The sequence below is a fragment of the Rattus norvegicus genome, chromosome 7 (assembly GCF_021556685.1).
Source record: "Rattus norvegicus strain SHRSP/BbbUtx chromosome 7, alternate assembly SHRSP_T2T, whole genome shotgun sequence".
Taxonomy (NCBI): domain Eukaryota; kingdom Metazoa; phylum Chordata; class Mammalia; order Rodentia; family Muridae; genus Rattus; species Rattus norvegicus.
In genome coordinates, this window is record NC_141540.1 from 35095021 (window position 1) to 35115981 (window position 20961).

General features: G+C 43.8%; 1 protein-coding gene across 16 annotated transcripts in view; it reads left to right on the plus strand.

The window, feature by feature from the left end:
* Nucleotides 1–20961, plus strand: part of Anks1b (ankyrin repeat and sterile alpha motif domain containing 1B) — a 1165946-nt gene that overhangs the window by 1082568 nt on the left and 62417 nt on the right. For 13 of the 16 annotated variants that reach the window (NM_001414940.1, NM_001271371.3, XM_087557137.1 and 10 more), the window contains 2 exons: nt 5649–5756; nt 7746–7925. In NM_001414940.1, the coding sequence (NP_001401869.1) occupies nt 5649–5756; nt 7746–7925 (288 nt within the window). The remainder of the gene's footprint in view (nt 1–5648; nt 5757–7745; nt 7926–20961) is intronic. The other 3 variants (XM_087557145.1, XM_087557146.1, XM_087557136.1) reach the window with 1 other exon arrangement.

Consider the following 20961-nt stretch of genomic DNA (forward strand, 5'->3'; position numbering starts at 1 on the left):
GTGTGGGAGGGGACAGTAGGAAGAGGAGTAGGAGGAGGAGCTTGGCGATCAGTCAATCCTGAGTGAGCAGTGATGGACAGCTCCAGACTTGACACCTGTGGGCAGCACGGCCCACAAGTTTCTGAGTCTCAAGTTTGGCATCATGAAAATGGGAATGCTTAGGTTACCTTAAGGATTAGATGAGGCATTCGTGCACATACGTCGTACGTTTGGCATACTTTCTAGCACAGATAATATAGGAGACCAGACTATAGTGCTCAATAAATTGTAGCTATTGTGTCTCCAGTGACATGGGATAATTCTTTAAAAAATAAAAATAATAAGGTTATTCGCACGTCCTTATCATAAATGGCCATCCTGAATTTAGCCGTTTGTTATCTGCCTGTCTACCAAGTCTCTTCTTGGTTGTTCTATGGAGAAGGCAATCTCAAGCTGCAGCATAGAGAAAACCTCCTGCTGGAGACCAGGCAGTGTGGATCTAAGAGTATGCGTTCTTATAAAATAGGACTAGTACGGAGCCGAGGCTTTTCCACCAGATACATCACGTCGATGAGAGCGCCCTCAAAGCTCTTCCTACCAAGTCCTAGCCTCTTTGGTTAGCACTGTGGACATGGCCATGTCTGCATGCTTCTTGGTCAAGATTTCTATGCCTCCTCGGGGTCCCGTTCACTGGAGCAAATGCATGGCGTAGGTGCAATCTTCCATGTGCTGGCTCTTCATTTTAAATTGAAAGTAAAATTTTAATACACTATATTCTGACTATGGGTTCTCATCCCAGATCCTCCCCAGTATCCCATCCACCTGAATATTTCTTCTCTCTTTCCCTCTCTTATTAGGATACACACAGGCAACTAAAATAATTAATAATAATAAAATGAAATTAGATGGAAATTTTCAAAAAAAAAAAAGAGAGAGAGAGAGAATAGGCCAGAACAAACAGAAGAAAAAGAGCAAAAGGAAAAAAAGCTCAAGACACACATGTAGATGCAGAGACCCACAGAAACCCTGTTAAAACACAGAACCAGAAACCATAATATACACACAAAAGACATGAGAAGTTGGGAATCCCTGGCAAAGCATTAGAAGATGAAGAACCCCCCCCCCAATGCCACTGACTTCATTTTGTCTTAGCCGTCTACTGCTGGGCATGGGGCCTGGCCTTAAGAGCAGTTTGTATACCTGGTGAGATTCCATTAGCGAAGACTAATGTTTCATTTGTGAGCCATTACCAATTGGAGGTGGCGTCTGATAGGGATGAGGGCTTGTGTCCATTTCCCCTCTTAGTGCTTGGACCCCATCTGGCTTATAGTTGTGCAGGCCATGTGCCTGCTGCCACAGTCTCTGGGAGCTGTCTGTGCACCACTATCCTGCTGTGTTTAGAGAGCCTTGTTTCCTTGGTGTCTTCCCTCCATCGCTTAGGTCTCTTACAATCCCTCTGCCTCCTCTTCTGCAAGATTCCCGGAGCCCCGAGAAGGAGGGATTTGATAGAGACTTTCCTTTTAGGACTGAGTGTCCCAAGGTCTCTCGCTCTCTATACATTGTCCAGCTGTGGGCTTCTGTGTTTATTCCATTTTCTGTAGAAGGAAGTTTCTCTGATGATAGCTGAGCGAGATACTGATCTTTAAGTACAGCAGAAGACCATTAGGGGTCGTATTATTACTATATTCCTTTAGTGGGATATTAGTATTTGGTTTTCTCCTAGGTCCCAGGTCTATCTAGTCTTATGTTCTTGGCCACCTGAGCAATATCAGGGATAGGTTCCATCTCCTAGAGTGGACCTGAAATCCCATCAAACATTGGTTGGTGACTCCCACAATCTTTGTGCCCCTATGGCACCAGCGCATCTTACAGGCAGGTTATCATTGTAGATTGAAGGGTTTGTAGCTGGGCTGGTGTTTGCCTTTCTCTCTGGTAGCGTGCAGAGTGTCTTCCAGTGCCATGAACACTAGTCAGTAGGGAGTGAAAGCTCTAGGCAGTATGCCAGCTCTTGGTACAACTTCCTCCCTCCCCCTCCCCCTCCCCCTCCCCCTCCCTCTCCCTCTCCCTCTCTCGCTGAGTGAATGAGAGAGAGGGGAGTATGGGGGAGCCTACATAGCCTTATCTGGCCTAGAGGCTAGAATTCACGACATAGACCAGGCTAGAGTGATTCTCCTGCCCTTCCCTCTGGAGTACAGAAGTTACTAGTGTGTGCCTCTATACCCAGCATCACAACTCCCCTCTTTATCCTTCTGATGATCATTGTCCTCCTTGCCAACAATGTCTCCTCATGTGATTAGTGGAATACTGAGATCACAGGAGTCAGGTCACTTGTCCCAAACTTGAGTTTGAGAGAAGAAACCAAATGCAAGCATTGAGTCACAGCAGTTGTGGTTTTGTTTGTTTTTCGGGGAAAAAAAATTGAGTATCTTTATTAAGGATACCCAAAGAATATTCTTTAACATCACCTTTCTCTCTCACAGTGTGCAAAATACCTTCCAGTACCACGAACGCTAGTCAGTAGGTATGAAAGCTCTAGAGTATCCCCAACATAGCGGCATAAGTACTGGGGTCCAGTCACCTGCAGGGGACAAAAGAAGTTGGGATTTTAGGGCAAGCAGGAATAACATCCAGTAGCAGCTTTCGGCCAAGCAACAGAGACTGAGAATAAAGGGGAATAGGAGGGGCTGGAGAGATGGTGCAGTGGTTAAGAGCACTGGCCGCCCTTCCAGAGGTCATGAGTTCAAATCCCAGCATCCACATCATAGTTCACAACCATCTGTAAATCTCAATCCAGGAGATCTGATCTTCTTCTGGTGTCCTTGGGTACCAGGTGTGCAAGTGATCCACAGATACACATGCAGGTTTAAAAAAAAAAGCTGCTCACATAAAATAACACAAAATAAAATGTAGTGTGTTTAGACTTGCAAAATGTCTTTGGAAAAGGTTGGTCTTTTATATTTTCTGAGACGGAGGGATCTTTGATCTTGATGCTTAGAAGATGAAACAATACAGGAGTATAAGGACATTTCTTTGGCTCCGATAGGTAACATCGCCTGAGAGCTATGAGCACAGAACTACCCTTCATTAGCATATTCATAATTTGCAAGGAGGATACAATGAAATCCCTCTGCTCTTCCGTACAGGGAAGTGCCGAGCCTGGCTAATAGAAATGCAGAAAGATAGTGCCAGGCTACATGAGTGGGCAGAAGGCTGGCAGATGGGCCCCTGCATGGACAACTAGAAGATAAGGAACTTAGGGAGAAATCATCCAAACCAGTCTCCCAAGGCTAAAGGGATTTGAACTATCCGCCACAGCAGAATTAAAAGATTTTCACAGTCACTGTGCACCTTTGTTTCGTGCATATATTTCTATTCATGCTGCACCTAAGAGAGCAGCCTTCCATCGGGCATACGGGAAAAGAGCATCTCAAGGGGAAACAGTGCAAGCAGAAAACAGCATCCTGTTCAAACCAACAGCCACGGTTGGTGGATTCCTGGCATATTCTGAGCCGTGGTTTTTCCACAAGTCTTAGGCAGTCGTAATAAAGTGGGTGACTGTCCAGGCGGACTGATTTGCTGGGAGAGAGGCTTGGTTGGTCCAGTCACACTTGCAGACTCAGCCTGGGGAAATGCCAGCTTATTTAAGAACAACCCAGGGCTATGGGGCAGGTTGTGCCGGCACTCAACTTGGTTAGTTTTTCATCCTGTAAGAGGAATGCGACATAAAAGCTGTTTAAAAACCTAACTGAGGGCCCGGCAAGATGGCTTGACATGTAAAGGGGCTTGCTGCCAAACCTCACATCCTGAGTTCAATCCCCTGGGTCCACATGGTAGAAGGAGAAAATCAACTGTGGCAAGTTATCCTTTAACCTCGGATGTGTGACATGGCCCCCGTATGCCCATACACACACATATGAAAAAAAAAATAAATAAGCATTTTTAAAAACCTTAAACCCAATCAGTTTGGGCAAAATGACCAAATGACCAATGGGTAGCAGGTAGGAAAAATTCAAAGTAGCATAATATATATTTTATATATGTATGTGTATATTTATTATATATATATGTATATATGTATATAATAAATTTCAGCTCCTCTTCTGTGAAACTTGATAGAAATGGAAAAATAACCTACATAGCTAGAGACGAGGCATGTGTCAAGAGTTGTTGCATCCTGGGCCACACACAGACGCAGAAGAGGGAAAACCTATTTCTAAACATAGTCAGAATTTATTGGTTTAAAAAGTGGTGTTTGGAGATGTGCGCTTAGCTCCCTGGCATTTTCCTTTGAGTAAATCAAGCTTGAGAATCAAACAAACCTGATTCAGATCACACAGTCTTCACGCAAGGGCTCACGGGTAAGTAACTGAGTTTCGCTAAGCCACACACAGTTCATCGGTCAGGTGAGAAGCCCTTCCAGATAGGGACGGAGGAAGGGAATGGCTGTCAAGTGTTAAAAGACAGAACTGGGAACCTGGGCTCCTTTGATTTCCCCTCCACAGATGTCTGTGCAGTACTGTCCTTGAAGGCACCACCACCTGTTCTAACCCTGACTTGCCTACTTCAGTCCTCCACATTCGTACCCATTGTTTCCCCGTTCATGGAGTCTCCCCCTCTCCTTCCCCTCCCCCTCTCCTTCCCCTCTCACCCATCCTCCTTCCCCCTTTCCCCTTCCCCATCCCCCCTCCTTCCCCTTCCCCCTTGCCCTCCCTTCCCCTCCATCCCTTGTATCAGGGCTTGCTTTGGCCATTGCACAAATAACAGTGGGAAAAGAGTCCCGGTGCCCTGCTCTTAGGGAGCGCATATGGGAAGGGTTGGTGCATAAACACAACTATTTCAACAAAGTCATGTCAAAGAACTTTTTTTTTTTTTTTGGTTCTTTTTTTCGGAGCTGGGGACCGAACCCAGGGCCTTGCGCTTCCTAGGTAAGCGCTCTACCACTGAGCTAAATCCCCAGCCCCAAGAACTTTTTTTAAAGAGTGGCCGGGTAGAGATTGTAGGGCCCGTGGTATGGCAGTTTCAGTGAAGAGGTAGGAGAAACTCTTCCTCGGAAGACAACATTTGAGCAACAGAAAGAAATGTAGTTACCTGAAAATCCCCAGGCAGATGCTGGAGCAGAGTGGAAGGGGATGAGGGCAGATGGAGAGAGTGTAAAGACCCCCAAGTGAAGATGAGTGTGTGCGTGCGTGCGTGCGTGCGTGCGTGCGTGCGTGCGTGCGTGCGTGCGCTCGTTCAGGTTTACAGGCATAGTCAATCCGGCCTGTATAAATGAGAGTCCTGTGTGGAAGGGAGGAAGGCAAGGGTATGGATGTCGAGGGACAGACCTCACCAGGCTTACGCATGTGGCTAGGAGGGAGCTCCTTATTCTAAGAGCATTAGGAATTCAGAGTTTTTGGACTATCCATGGTAAGAGTTAGTTTGTGGTTTTCAAGGGGATTTCATGGCCAATGGCCAAGTAGAACTCTTGGGCCCTCTCTGCTTTCTCTACCTGGGCATTTCTGTCTGTTACTCCCGCCAACCTGTCTAGACCAAATTTGATTCCCAGTCTGTCACAGGGTAGGGCTAATTAATGTTGCATAAACCTCTTTGTGTTGTTTGTGTTGTAGTGCATATGCAATTTCCTCTTTCCCCTCAAACAAAAGAGTTGACTCCGATACATGTCGTTTCAGGTTTTAAAAATCAGTTTGATTGGCCACAGGAAGCGCATTTTGGCATCTCTGGGAGACAGACTGCACGAGGACCCTCCACAGAAGCCCCCTCGGTCCATCACCCTCAGGGTAAGTACCACCACATCCATTTTTCTCTCTTACATTCTCCTTGAAAAGTATGTTGTGAGATAGGGTGACGTAAACAGGGGAAGAGGAAACAGGCTGGTTCCTCATCTCTTGCCTAATCTGTATAGAAAACAATCTCCCTTTTGATTGTGTTTGGTTTTCTCAATATATAATTCAGGGACTTAGAAATGCATTGTGAAAGAATTCAGTTTAACTAGCCACCACCCTTTAAAGACCCACCTCCCTTCGTCTGTAGTTTCTCACTCCCAAGAGAAAGGAAATGAGTTTTCTGTCAGACTCCTCAAACCCACAGAAAAAGAAATCGATCAAGGACCACAGTTAAGTAAAAATCAATTTAAAATTAACCTCAGGGTCTTCTGTTTTTCGAGAGATGAGAAATGACCATTTTACTCACTTCAAAATATTTAGACTATAGGCTTTAGATGTTTATTTAGTAAACTCCAATTGGTTCCTTCAGCTATATTTCAGAAACAGGGGGGAGGGGGTGTAAGAACTAGAGAAAAACTGTAAGATGTAAAACAAATAAGAAAAGCAAGAAAGAAGAGGCAAAAAGAAGTGTAGAGTCGATTCCCTGGCAAGATGGTAAAGACGTAGAGTGTAGCCTCCCTTCCTTTCTCTCTTCTAAAGTCCATTGGAAAAACAAGGTTTCCTCAACAAGCTCAGCTCTGTGTTTACTCCTGAGCTTTTTGCATCATGTTCCCATCTCAAATGTCAGAGAAGGTAGCCACAAATGATGAGGATGGCTCATTCCTCTGTGCACATGCTCCTAGGGAAATAAACAGCCCTCAGAGGTGACTTCAGTAAACATCGGCTGGGAGCAGGACAGGACAGAAGCTTCTAGGATCATGAGTCTGATTCAGCTTTGAAGAGGAAAATAAGCAGAGACCATGAGATGCAGGAATTCATGGGGTGCTCCCTTGGGAGCCAGGAAGAACTGAGTACTGGGGCGGGGGGGGGGGGGGGATATGCTAGGATACATGTAGGCAACTTCAGGAGTTGGGGTAGAAGGAAAGCAGAAGACTCGTATCTATGACTCCCTAAAAGAGGGGTCCTCCAAAAAATTAGAAAAATTAGGCTAGAAAGGGATTATTATCTTGCCCCCCTCTTACTCTGGGAAAGGACAGGAGGACTTCAAGCACCATCAGTGTAATTACGCTGAGAAGCCTCTTCAGAGGAATGGAAAATTCCAGTCTGCTCCCTGGCCTTTCCTTTCCGAACCTCTCAACCTGACTCCCAAGAAAAAAATTAGAGAAATAACAAATTAAAGACAGGGGAAAGTCAAGCAAAAAAAAAAAAAAAATGGGTCTAATGCTGCCAAAGGAAGTCAGGGGAAGATGTGGCCTGCCGAATCTGATGATTCCAGCCCTCTTGTGGCTTGTGAATCCCGAGGCCTGGCCACTGCTGTCCCTCCTTGCTTTCGGCCAGTTTGCAGCTAGAGTTGTCTTTGCTGTTGAAAAGCATCCTCTGTCATTATACGCATTGCTCTGCAGTCTGTACGTCGCGTGACATGCTATGTTGCCATACTGTGTCCAACTTCCCAGCCCTATTGTCCCACCACACTTTGAGAGAAGGTCAAGACCCATCTGGTCCCATGTTAGCTTCTTGTAACGGCACATCCACCCCAGTGAGGATGAGCTGCCCACAGTTCCTTCCCTGGTCAATATGTGATAGTTAGGGTACCCTTTCCTGAGATCATCTACCTGGGTATTGGGTTTTAAAAAAAATGACACCTGATTATACTTTAAATACTTGGACCTGAAATCATCCAGGAGGCAGGAGTATTGACTTGATCACACCGTTAAATAGGATTAAACAGGAGACTGTTTGCGATCCCAGTGGATGAGTGAAAACCACTCCCACCCTACCCCACCCCACCCCCATAGCTTGTTGTGTTTCGTATTTCACAATTTTTGAAACCAAAGGCTAGCCACAAAGAGCATGGTATTTATTTCATGATGTATTTCCATTCAGGAACCCAGTGGTAATCACACTCCTCCTCAGTTGTCTCCATCACTTAGCCAAAGCACTTACACCACTGGTGGCTCCCTAGACGTCCCTCACATTATCATGCAGGGCGATGCAAGGAGGAGAAGAAATGAAAACTACTTTGATGATATTCCCCGATCAAAGCTGGAGAGACAGATGGCTCAGGTAAGGTGTTTGAAGCCTCTGTGATGTGTTTGCCTTCTGCCTGCAGCGGGTAATGCGCTCAAATACTGAACAGCAGCTCACAATGGATGCTCGCCATCCATGCCTCCGTTGAAAGGTACCATTTTATAAAGTGTGCTGCAGTCTGTGCTCTCTTGAACTAGCTTGGACCAGCCCCCTCTAGGAGATGGACACATGTGTATCCCATTGAAACCCATTCTCTGTGGATTAATTAGATCTGGCCTCACTGCACTCATAGTCTTTTTTTTTTTTTTTTTTTTTTTTTTTTTTTGGCTCAGAATCAGAATCAAGTCACAACAAAAATGAATGTAAAACTCTAGGTTTTAAATGGAGATTGGGTGGATGACAGAGCAGGAGTTTGGGGGAAAAGATTAACTACATGTGACATCATTTCCTCCCAAGCTTACCTACAGTTACCCTAGTGAGAGTCGTTACATCATCCCACATGATCACCTTGAACAAGGAGAAGTAGCAACAACTGTCAAACGCAAATATTTGAAAAGAGAGCTGCGCTTGTCCAGTCTTCCCTCCATGGTACAAAATGTTCACTTGACTCTGTCCCCCGGGTCTCTTCTCAGAAATTTGAGTCAGCCATAGCTGAACAGTGACACATGGCTGTGTCAGACTGGCAACTGTCTCTGTAGCTTTGTCCCTCCAAGCAGAGATACAATGTATCTATGGCTGAGGATAGAATCTGTTCTTTGTATCCTCATGGTCAGCTCAGCCTGAAGCGCTGAGATTCCTCCTTCTGACTCAACATTAGCCGAGAACTCAAAGATGAAAATTTGACTATAATTGTTTTGCCTTAGTTGTTAATTTTTTTAAAGTCTCTGCATTTTAACTCAAGGAAGAACCATGTGAAGAGAATGTTCTAGAAACCATGACTCTATTGCTTACAATGCCCTTACTGAGAGAGGGCCTGCTTTACTGTGTCTCCATACCAAATTGTTCTCAGTAGTAGCAGGGTTGGGGCTTATGTTTGTTTTTAAGCAGGATGGAATATTGGGAAAGGGGAGAAAAGGACACTTTTCCTATTCTTGGTGGTTGGGTATTACTTTTAAATCCGATTGATGTTTCAACTGAGGCTCTTCTTTTTTTTTTTTTTTTTTCTTTTTTTTCGGAGCTGGGGACCGAACCCAGGGCCTTGCGGTTGCTAGGCAAGCGCTCTACCACTGAGCCAAATCCCCAACCCCAACTGAGGCTCTTCTAAATGAGGAGGATCCAGGCCCCTCCCGAAGCTACTCTTTCACTTCTAGCTCTTAGTATTTGTGGATTAGTACTCGTGGATCACCTCCATGGTTCAGTTTATCAAATGACAACGTCTCAGAGACATGGCTTTCAACCTTGAACCATGTGGTCTTTATATAGCCATTAAAATGTAGTCATTTTTGGACCCTTCTCTTCTTGAGTAAGGCAGAATAGGTCTTTCATGAGCATTAACTATTACTGGCTGAGTCACTTTCAGTAACCAAAAGAATCAGCTACCTATCATTTGCAAAATTTGTCCACATAGGGCAGAGTCTTCAATGAGGAATTAATTATTCTTCTGCCCATGTGAAGATACTCAAAGTAATGTGGCAAGGTCAGTCCCTTAATTTCTCCTGCTGAATCCCAAGCAGGGGGCAGGAGTACATTTAATAGCTCACATCTTTTTCCTGTCACTTCATCCTGAAATGCATTCCCTTTTAGGACTTGTCTTGACCTGAGAAAATTGAATGAACCTTTATCTGGCCCGGTGAGGAAAGCCCATGAGCAGGGAGCAGAGTGAGATCAGCAGGTTGGAGGGCTATGGTAGAGAGGCTGCGAACATACTTATTTACCTCTCGGGTCCAAGTAACAGCGATCAAATGTCTGATAGAGACAGGGCCTCCATCGGCAGCCCGGAGCTTATTAGAAGCTTCTAGAATCCTGCAGTTCAATATCACACTTTAGCTGCAGAGAAAATAGAAGACTGCACCACTGGAAACTAATCAATAAGAAAAAGAGATTCTGGTACTGCAAATTTCTAGGTTGTATTCCTTTGGGTTTTTTTAATTTGTTTTGAGACTGTGTTAGCAAGGACAAAGACCATGGAGTGGTGACTGTATGCTGCTTAAGAGAGCACTATTCCAAAATTTTAATCCTTCAAAATATGAAGTACTTGGTGATTTTGTTGTCTGAACAGTCCAATTTATCTGCCTTTCATTATAGTCAGCCACTCAGTTGATGTTCTGTTTTGTTCTCTTTCTTAATCATCTCCATTTGGAACTGGGGTCATTGGCTGTCTGTTTGCTTTTTATGACAGTCTGAAATACTAGCCCAGGATCATATCTTCCCCTGCATTTGTATATTGAGCTGATCAACTTGGACTTCAAAGGATTGGAACCAGCCATTAAAATCCCTGTAAGCAAGCATCGTTTCAACCAGCGGTGTGGTTCCAGTCCTCTTTCCCCAAGGATTTTCTCCCAAGAGGCTTACAGTATAGGTTAATCCCTCTCTATTTCCCACAAAATAGTGAAGTCCACCTCTGTGCTCATTTTCTTTCCTGCTAAAGAAGGGGGACATAATTAGTAGGAGACTCCCAGGACAGGGTCTCATGCTTACAAACCCTTTGACATCTTCCTGTTCACCTCTACGGAGATTCGGAAATACCAGCCCAAGGCTAAAACACTAAGTTCTAAGCGGCTGCAGCCATCCACAGGACTTTTGCCTTCTCGAAACCTGCCCAGAAAATTCTACTTTGCTCAAGTGAAGGAAGCTAAGTCAAAACTTAAATTGAGATCAGTATAATATGCATTCTGCCTGTTAACTTTGTCTGTTGGCGGATATTGAAAATGTAATGCTAGGGTAGTATTTAAAACAGTATGAATGATACCAGCAAGAAGGCCTCATGGGTAAGGGCACTCACCAACAAGCTTAACAATTCGAGCTTCATCCCTAGAGCTTACATATAGAAAGAGAAAACCAGATCAATCTCTCCTCCAACCTCTGCATGTGTACTGTGGTATGCTGCACTGGCATGCATGCACCCTCATGCACGCACACGCAGAGAGAGAGAGAGAGAGAGAGAGAGAGAGAGAGAGAGAGAGAGAGAGAGAGAATATAAGTAAATAAATAAGTAAATAAATAATACCTGTCTTGAAATACAGGTGCTTTGCAAATATAACTGCTTTTCATTTATTCCAATATAAGCGCTATGTGAAAAGCAGAATTGATTCCAGCACCAATAACACTTTGAAACGTGAGTATAATGATGCAGGCACATCTAGACAATGGTCTTCCTGCCGTGCTAAAATGTAGTTTCACCAGCCTAGGCTTCTAAACTGAGCTCATTAGCCCGGAAGTTACTGAATGGGTCTCCATCTCCCTACCCCTAATAAATAAATGTTGTGCTCACACTTACATAATTATGCCTCCGTGTGTATGGTGCCTTTAAATTTCCAGGGTATCTTAGCATCTGTTTTTAATCTCTTTGTAGCATGAAGAAGGTGCCTTGCTCACTGCTGATGTGCATCGTGCACTTGGCAAAACACCATTATGTTCTAGTTTCTGTGGAGACGAGACAGGGAATGTAATGTGGGCTCTACACCAGATGGAGGAAAATATTCCCACTATCAAAGGCCTGATTGCAACACGTAGAAGTTTTCTTGAATGACACTTTGGAGAAGCCGATGCGCTCTTGAAATGAGGCAAGGAGGAAGCTGGATTTATGGTATTCAGAAGTCGCGGTCTCTGGACTCAGGAAGAAAAGAGCAAAGTCCCCTACACACTGCGCAGCAGTGGCCATCTATAGAAGACATCCCTTTGCAGAAATTCATAGGAAAAATGAAATACTCCATATGTCTTTACGAATAAAGATTAGCTCTAAATAGTAAGAGAAACACAGTTCCTCCAAACCCATAATATCAGCTTAGATGTTACCAAGGAAAATCGATGGTGTAGAATGCTTTGTGTTTTGACTGCTCTCGTTATGAAAATAAGGAAAAGTCCCACAGTACGGCCAGGAGCATATTGTAGGCACTCTAAAGGCTTTTTCCAAATGGTTTCTAATTTATTAGAAAGCTAACTCAGCTGAAGGCCTAATTTTTCTTGATCTACGAAGAATTACTTAATATCTATAACTAGATCAATTACCCCCTCCTTTGAAAGTAATTTACACATATTAGTTTCACAATCTTCATTCTTTTGGTATTATTAAAGGGAAGGAAATAGGGGGATTCATGGGAGGGCCCTGCTGCCATCTTCCCCACTGGTCCCTACTGGGTTTCACCGTAAATTTCTCTTATTTAATCTTCCTTACAGCCTGTCCTTGTAAATAAATGGCAGCTAGGGGCTGGGGATTTAGCTCAGTGGTAGAGCGCTTACCTAGGAAGCGCAAGGCCCTGGGTTCGGTCCCCAGCTCTGAAAAAAAGAAACCAAAAAAATAAATAAATAAATAAATAAATAAATAAATAAATAAATGGCAGCTTACCATGACCGTTGCCCCCGAGGCCCAATCCTATCAAACAGTTTAATAGCAGTTCAACAAATACCAGCTTTCCATATGTTGTGACAGATTACATATATGTAGGTGTGGGTAACAGAAGAAATGTCATGAGTAGGGTTGGGGATTTAGCTCAATGGTAGAGCGCTTGCCTAGGAAGCGCAAGGCCCTGGGTTCGGTCCCCAGCTCCGGGGGAAAAAAAAAAAGAAATGTCATGAGTAGCTTAGCAGAAACTTCATGGATCCGCTCATGGCTGCCGTTGGGAAGCCTGTCGAGTAAAAAGTGACAAGGTTTACAGCAGATAAACTAGAGACCCTTTCCACCTTGGCACCACTATGTCCTCCCAAGTCTACAAAAAGCTTTGTGTCAGGGTGTGGAATATACTCCGTATACAGAAATTCTTGCCTGGGTGTTTCTTCAACTAGTGAAGCTGTTTTCTTTGTAGTTTCTTCATTTGGGGTTCTGAGTTGATTTCTTTCTGTCTGTGCAACTTGGACCAAGTCATTTTGTATTTCTGAGCTTTAATTTACTTGGCTTTACGATGTGAACAATGCCTGCTGTCCTGATTTGTGTATATCAGATGATGTGTGCAAAAGTATTAAGGCCAGGTAGATAGACATGTAGTGGATGGATGGATGGATGGATGGATGGATGGATGGATAGATGGATGGGTGGATAGATGGATGGGTAGATGATAGATAGATAGATAGATAGATAGATAGATATCTTAGTTACTTTTTATTGCTATGACAAACAACTTGTGGAAGAAAGATTATTTGGGCCTTATAATGGTTATAAGTTTGAGATGGTTACAAGGCTTCAGATAGTTAGTTTGATGATCATCATGGCCTGGAACGCATTAGCAGGCAAGCAGGTATGGCATTGGAGCAGAACATAAAATAGCTCAAGAAGTACAGATGTCCGCCAAAACGCCTTTTTCTAAAAATGACAAAAGCGTATCATTTATTTACACTACCCTATTTCTTCCGAGAGAAGAGATTGGTTTTTCCCAGATGTTCTACCTAGTTGCTCAGCATTTTTTGAAGCTTACAGTATGACTCTTCAGAAAATAATAGCCATGTTGGAAGAAACAGTCTTTCCTACCGTATTACATCAGATACTTTCTAATGTCCGTCCATTAGCTACTCCATTTTTAGATTTTTTTTCATCAGAAAGCTCCTACTTATAAAGGTTTTGTCTGCCCATGCTTTCAAATTTTTTCTTCCATAGTCTAGAAGAGTGGTTCTCAACCTGTGAGTCACAACCCCTTTGGGGTTGAACGATCCTTTAACAGGGGCCACACATCAGATGTCTTGCTCATCAGATATTGACCTTACGATTCACAACAGTCTCAAAGGGACAGATATGAAGTAGCAACAAAAATAATTTTATGATTGGGGGTTCACCACGACGTAAGGAACTGTGCTAACGGGTGGTAGCATTAGGATACTAGAGAGCCTCTTCCTACTGAAGCACAGGCAGATTGTGGAAAAAGAAGGCTGAGAAAGAATCCTCTGACACCAAGAGCTTCTTGCCTCGCAGCTTGTCAAGTTGACCAGCTGACACCTCAGCTTCCGAGACAGTTTGAGATGCTGACACTCCATGAGCTGAGAAGCCAGACTGACCACCTCTGCTGCGGAAGGCCTCACACCAAGCACAAGGAGAAAACAGTGCTTTCAGACGCAGACTTACCCCTGAAGTGCTGCATACTTTCTTTATTAACTTACTCAGTCCATTGCCTCATCTCAAAATATACCCTTTCTTAGCTCCGAGAGTCACCTTTTGAGGTCCACTCCTTGTATTATACATCTGGAGTCTTTTGTTCTCTGCAAGTTCATCAAAGAAGCAAGTGTGGTGCCTGGAGTTTGTCCTGACAGGCTTTAGTCAGACCTAAATTCCTCCAATTATTTTTCTGGAGAAATTAAAACCTTCCCCCCCCCCTTTTAAGTCAATAGAGAACATTCTATTTTCAACGGAATAAAGAAATAGGACAATATTTGAAAACCCGGGTTCAGTGGAACTGACCTTGTGGTTTTCATAGCGCCTCAGGCTTGCTGACATTGAGCAGCATGCTCTCAAAGACACGCGCCAGGCTATTTTTCTACTTGTTAAATTTTCTGGAATGTTCCTCATTATATTCAGTCCAGTTCTTGAGTCCGTGGGTCAGAGTTTCAGCTGTTATAATCTGACCTTGCTAAATTTTAAAGGGTAGAAGAATTCTATCATTCTCCTCTCCCTCCCCCTTTTCTTCTTCTAGTGATAAAAATAAAGAGAGCCTTTTTTAAAAAAAACATAGAGGAAATAGGGCTGGTGGTGCATACCTTTCAGTTAATTCTGTTAGTGCATGGTTAAAGTACCATGCCAGTAAGGACTCTCTGGATGCGTGTGAGCAACCACAGCAACAAAACATCTCAAGATGGCTAATGTTGAAAGGGTTGTACTGAGTCACTTTGCTGGAAAGTCCAGGTGGTTTTTTAGCCAGGTGTTTTGCCAGCCTGGTGTTTATAGACAGGTATTTATAGCCAGGTGTTTATAGCCAGGTGAATATAGCCAATTGTTTATATCCAGGTGGTCTTATAGCCAGGTGTTTATAGCCAGGTGGTCTTATAGCCAGGTGTTTATAGCCAGGTGGTCTTATAGCCAGGTGTTTATAGCCAGGTGGTCTTAAAGTCAGGATCATTAAGCTCTGGCGTTTCCATCTTCCTTCCACATGCGGGTGCTTACTCAAAGGATTGTTACCAATTAAAACAAGACCGTGTCTTTTTTCTTTCTTTTTTAAAGTCAATTGAAAAGATTCTATTTTCTGAATAAAGAAATAGGACAATATTTGAAAACCCCATTTCAGTAGAGCTAACCTTGTGGGTTTTGTAGGCTTGCTGACCCAGGATCCTTCCTCTGAGGTTCCCTGTGCTCTTTTATGCCGGCTCCTTTCCCTAATAGGCTTGCCCCACAGGTGGGGAGTTTCAAGTCCAGCTTCTCTAAAGTTTGGTCCTATATCAAAGAGAGCTAATCCTTCCATCTGGAAATTGTGGTTTGAGTCCAATCAGTTCAGATCAGCCTGGTTTGCATCAGTTGTCTCTTCCTAAGTCAGTCACAGCAGTAGAGGTATGTGTGTCCATTTCTGTGTGCGCTGTGCTAGGAAAGGGGCTCTCCGCATGAACAGTCAAATTCCTCTTGCCAGAAATGGGATTCGCTTCTAAGTAGACAGAAATAGCCACAGTGACTGACTAAATAAACTCTCTTGACTTGCCAAGCCTGCCGATCTCGAGTAGAAATTAGTCACATTATAAGGGTATTGATGTCAGTTTTCACGATTAATTTGATGAGCTTTTAGGCTCCCAGATTTGAAGTAAAGAAATGAACCCTAAAAAAAAAAGAAATCCCACATCTGTCAACTTGGACCAGCCCCTTAGTTCTCTTGACTGATACCTAGCACGCATCCTTGCTTTGGAGTACGAATAGAGTAATAGTTGTCAGAACCTTCCAGAGACTCTGAAGCTATGCAATGGGGTCACCTTCCAATGTATCATTGCCTCTAATTTTCTTCTTCATCCTGCCTTTTCAGTGGCAACAGAATAAATGCATAGAACTTACAAAACTATTTTTATTTTCCAGCTCGTAAGCCCAAACCTCTCCAATGGTGTAGAGTAGTATCCCTTACAGTTGTAAACAGTTCCCACTTAGGTTATAAGCTAGCCTCCTCGAGAGAGGATTGATGATGCACAACTATTCTTAAATACACTGAACCTGTCAAGATCCTTATGAATGGCATTTCAAAATATTTAATTATATTTTCTTACATCTTATATATATTTTCTTATATCCTATAACTATCACACATAGAGTTATAAGATATTTGCAAGGTTGGTGTTATGCCTGGTTGGTATTTCTGTGGTGTACACAAGGTACTAAGACAAAAGGCAATTGATTGCCTTCCCCTTTCTCTCAATGCACATAAGCCACGCCTCCCTTCTCAGCACACAACAGCGCTGGACTTTTCTCCATTTGTATTATTCCTATCAAGTTCTTTGTCTTAGTGACTCTAGACTGTTGAAGCACTTGTAGGACTTGGGTTTGACTCAGCACATCAGCTCGCCCCTTCCCAGCTCTGTACTATGCTAAATGCAAGAACTTAAGTGGAAAGCGTACCTCTTAGGTCATTTCCCAGTGAATCAAGTGAGGCCTTGCACAAAGGACAGCTGAGGGAAGCTGTAGGTTCCTACCAGAACCCTCCTAAATTGGCATCACTCAGGGTGATTGAGGGTTCAGCCAGCTCTTGTTTTTTCCTCCAGATTCTCCATGAGGAAAAAAATGAGGACACAGTGGAATCTCAGAAAATATCCCCTAACAAATGGCCCTGTCCAGTGCTTCTTTTTAACCAGAAACAAGAAATGAATGTTGAACATAGAGTTAACAAATGAGTTGAAATAAAGAAAATGACGGCCTCTGTCTGCAAGAAAGGACTGTAATGTATATTTTGGAAAGCCATTACTAGCAGGAAAAGAAAAAATTACTTTGTAAAAAAAAAATCTAGATTCTTTGCAGCAGTCCCTGCTATGATAAAGAGTTGATTGTTGCTGTTCTGAGCAAGTTATTAATATTTCTTCTTGCTGCTGTCTGATGGCATTTCAGCTTTGAGGTAGACTATGTGCAAAGGCCTGTTGCTATAAACAGCATGGTCCCAATTGTCTTAAATTCACAGCAACAAAGAGAACTCCAGAGAGACCTGGAGAGCTGTACACTGAGCACACAGACGGCTTCATGTTTTGTTTTTTGTTTGTTTTTTTTTTTAATCCACCTCTGTTTTTCTCCTGCAAAGAGATTTTACAAATAAGTGTGCCACACCAAGGACAGCTGCAACTGTCATTTTAGGGGATTCAGGTTATAGATCCTATCAACCAGTAGGTAATAGCAATACCCTAAGCCTACAGTTCCCTGCCACACTGAAAGATTATTTAATGTCCTGCTGGAACCAGGAAGAGAGTTAACAAGGATGAGGCGAGAAAGTGAGGAGGATGAGGAGTTCAGGAAGATACCTGAGTACACAGTACCTGAGCTTGCCCCATTCCAGTGGAAGCACACTGTTTGCTTCCTCTCGAGCTTGCTAACCCTTACATTGCTGACACCTGCAACAGTGGGTCCCGCATACAGATGTTACCAGAGAAACACCAGTTGGCCCAACTCTTCACCTCCAAGAATCTTTCCAATCGACCTCAGGGGAAGGTCATGAGTGTGAAGTTTTGGAAAGATGGTTCTTTAGAGAGGAAAAAGAGGGAAAGTTGAGTTTTCTTGACTCTTTCGCTCAATGCAGATAAAAGCACTCATCGGAAACTTTTGTAAAGAGGGTCGGCAATGTAGTCACTCCTGTCTTTCACTCTTTGAAACTAGAAATAGATGCCAATCCTGAACTTGAGAGGTTGACAGTGTGGCTGCTGGGAAGAATGAAAATCAGGTCCAGCAGTAAGGGTGCCTAGTGTTCAGCTCACAGCTCACATCAAATGAGTGGGAGGAGGATCAGTCTCAGTCTAGGAGAGATAGACGAAGTGACCAGATCTGACCTATGGTCTCTGGATAGCTCAGAAGAAGCAGAAGTTTTGGGCATCTAGTTAGTATGCACACAGAAGTAGGAGCCACAGAGCCATGGCTGCTGGAAGGAAGTCTCCATGGGAGGCTTAGCTGGACTGAGTTTGTTTGACTCCATTGTTTGACAGGTCTAATCAAGCCTGCTCAAGAAGCTGCCAAGATCACTGGCTAAGGCTGAGGCTTCCTCTGGTAGAGCCTCCTTTTTTGCTTCTGCCTTTGAACCTGTTTTGTATTGCTTTAAGAGCGTTGTCATCTGGGAGAAGGAATAGATTCCATTGTTCCTTTCATTCTGAACCTTTCATATGTCCCCCTGGACAATCTCTGAACACCCTCAAGTGGGAAAGTATTATACCAGCGAAAGACATATGGGTGAAAGTCCTTTTTTTTAGGTCTAAGATAAGATAGAAATTTTCATCACATATAGAATCTGACTGGAGGGCTATATTCACGTTTCCTTATTAAACTAACTATGCCATATCAGCAGCCTTCCCTGAAGGTTTGCAGGGCCTAATTGGAATAGCTTCGTGAATGGAGCTGTCAACACTCTGCTCTATCGGAGACCCACCATCAAATTCTCAACCCCAGGTGAGCTCCCTCTGAAGGTGGTTATGGAACAGATCATGCCCATAGCAACCATCCTTCCATAAACATCAATTAAAAGCAAGACTGATTCCTGCCCCAGTCCTTGCATGCCTCAAATGACCCACCACTATCTTTTGGATGAATGTCAGAGTACTAGAGAGAGAGCTTCATATGCTCTAAACTTTCCCCAGACCTTGCACTTCAGATTGAAAGAACGATCATTTGGCAATATAGAAAAAAACATGTCTCCCTGAATGGCATAGAAAATGCTTCAGAGCTCAGAGAATGCCTTTCCAAGCCCATGACTTTGGAAGAGAATTCAGGGAATGAGGGGGCCAGCCCTGGCACATGTGGACGAAGAGGATCTCTTACAGCGGTGGAACAAAGGCAGACTCTTTAAAGCAAGTGTCTCTGTGTGGGTGCTTAAGGCCAGTGATCTTGGCAGCTCCTTAAGCAGACTTGATTAGACCTGCCAAACAATAGAATCAAACAAATCCAGCCTAGACAATGAGCTGGAGGAGTGGACAGGAGAGGAGAGGAAACAAGTGGTGTGGAGGTCAGAAGACAGAGAACCTTAGAGGTTACTGTGAAGACTGGTTTTCTTCTCAGATAAGGCGAGCTGAAGGTCACAGCCTGGGCCTTCGTTTTTCAATGGGTCACTTTGGCTCCTGTGTCATGAGTATACCCTAAGAGGACAAGGGTGGAAGTAATGGAGGAAGTAAGGAAGTCATGAAGTACGGAAGTAATGAAGTAATGAGGCTAGTTAGGATGTAAAAGGATGATTGGGCGAAAGAGGTAGGGCTGACCTCGGGTACTGAGAGCTCAGTTAGAAAGTACAGGAGGATTTGCTGCTAGACATAAAGTGAAATCAGGACTAAGGACCAGGGACTGCTTCTGGCTCATTGAAAGTATGGGTTGAGGCATTTCAGGTTGAGATGCCAACTGAGTGAGTAGAGGCATCAAGTCAGCTGCTGGGATATCCTGAGCGAGAGAGAGAATTCTGAGAGAGAGAGAGGTCTGGACTGACGATACAAACATGGAAGATAGGACTAGGAACAACCTCCAAGGAGAGTCAAAAAGGATAGAAGAGTCCAGACTCTAGTGTCCAGGGTTGACCAGCTAATAGGAACAAGAGAAGGACAGGAAATAGAAATGGGGATAAACACATCAAGTAGGTCAAGAAAACCGGTGGCAGCAGAGCGAGCTCAGGTGGGGACATTATCTAAAGAACAAGAAATTGAGCTGGCCACGGAGAATGGCGTTGTGTAAAACAGGAGTGTTCTGCTCTGTAGTGGGAGACTTTTAGCTTTTTTTTCCAGAATGTTGCATCAGGGAAGGCCTAATGGAAGATGAGAGGGATAATTTGCTGTAAACCGCTAGACTGCTATCAGTTGAGTAGAGAAGAAAGCCATCTCTAGGAAGAAAACTTTGGAGACTGGTAGATTCTTTGTGTTTTGTGACTAGATTTGAATTCAAGTGTGTTGTGCTAATAATTTCTGAAGGCAAGTCATGGTGACCCAAGGTACAGCATGGTAACAATCTAGATGAATGCTTTAAGGACACATGCCGGAGTCAAGAGAAAGTTCTGAACCAAGAGAAAAAATTACATGCCTTCCTTTCTTCCTCCTCCTCCTCCTCTTCCTCCTCTTCTTTTTCTTCTTCCCCCTCCCCCTCTCCCTCCCCTCTCTCCCTTTTCTCTCTTCTTCTTCTTCTTCTCCTCCTCCTTCTCCCCCCCTCCTCCTTCTTTTGAAACAGGGTCTTTACATGGCCCAAACTCCCTATATAGACCAGGTTGACCTCACACTCACCTCTACCTCCTGAGTACTGCTGGAATTAAAGAAGCACGCACCACCACATCCAGCCTAATTATATCCCTTCTAATGGGTGTCAGTCATCAAAAAAGTAAAATTAAATTATTGATGTCATCACAATTTTAAGACTGCTGTAGGCTGGGCAAGATGGCTCAGAGGGTAAAGAGAGGCACTTGGTACCAAACCTGAAGACCTGACTTGGATCTCCAGAATCCACAATCCATGAGTTGTCCTCTGGCCTCCAAACTTGGAGAGAGAGAGAGAGAGAGAGAGAGAGAGAGAGAGAGAGAGAGAGAGAGAGAGAGAGAGGAAGAAGGAAGAGAAGGAGGAGGAGGAGAAGGAAGAAGAGGAGGAGGAGGAGGAGAAAGACAGACAGACTAGCTTATCTTTAGTTAAACCCCACTTATTTAGATTTCATGGTTATTCCGTCTCAGATAAACTAAACCAGCTTTCGAGGGCTATGTAGACAGGAGTTTGGGAGAACACTGAGAAGCAAACGAAATAGCAAGGGAATGAGGGGCCGCCTTCTGCATGACAGTCACCAAGCTCCACAAGAGTCCTCTAACAGAGATGATGTGAC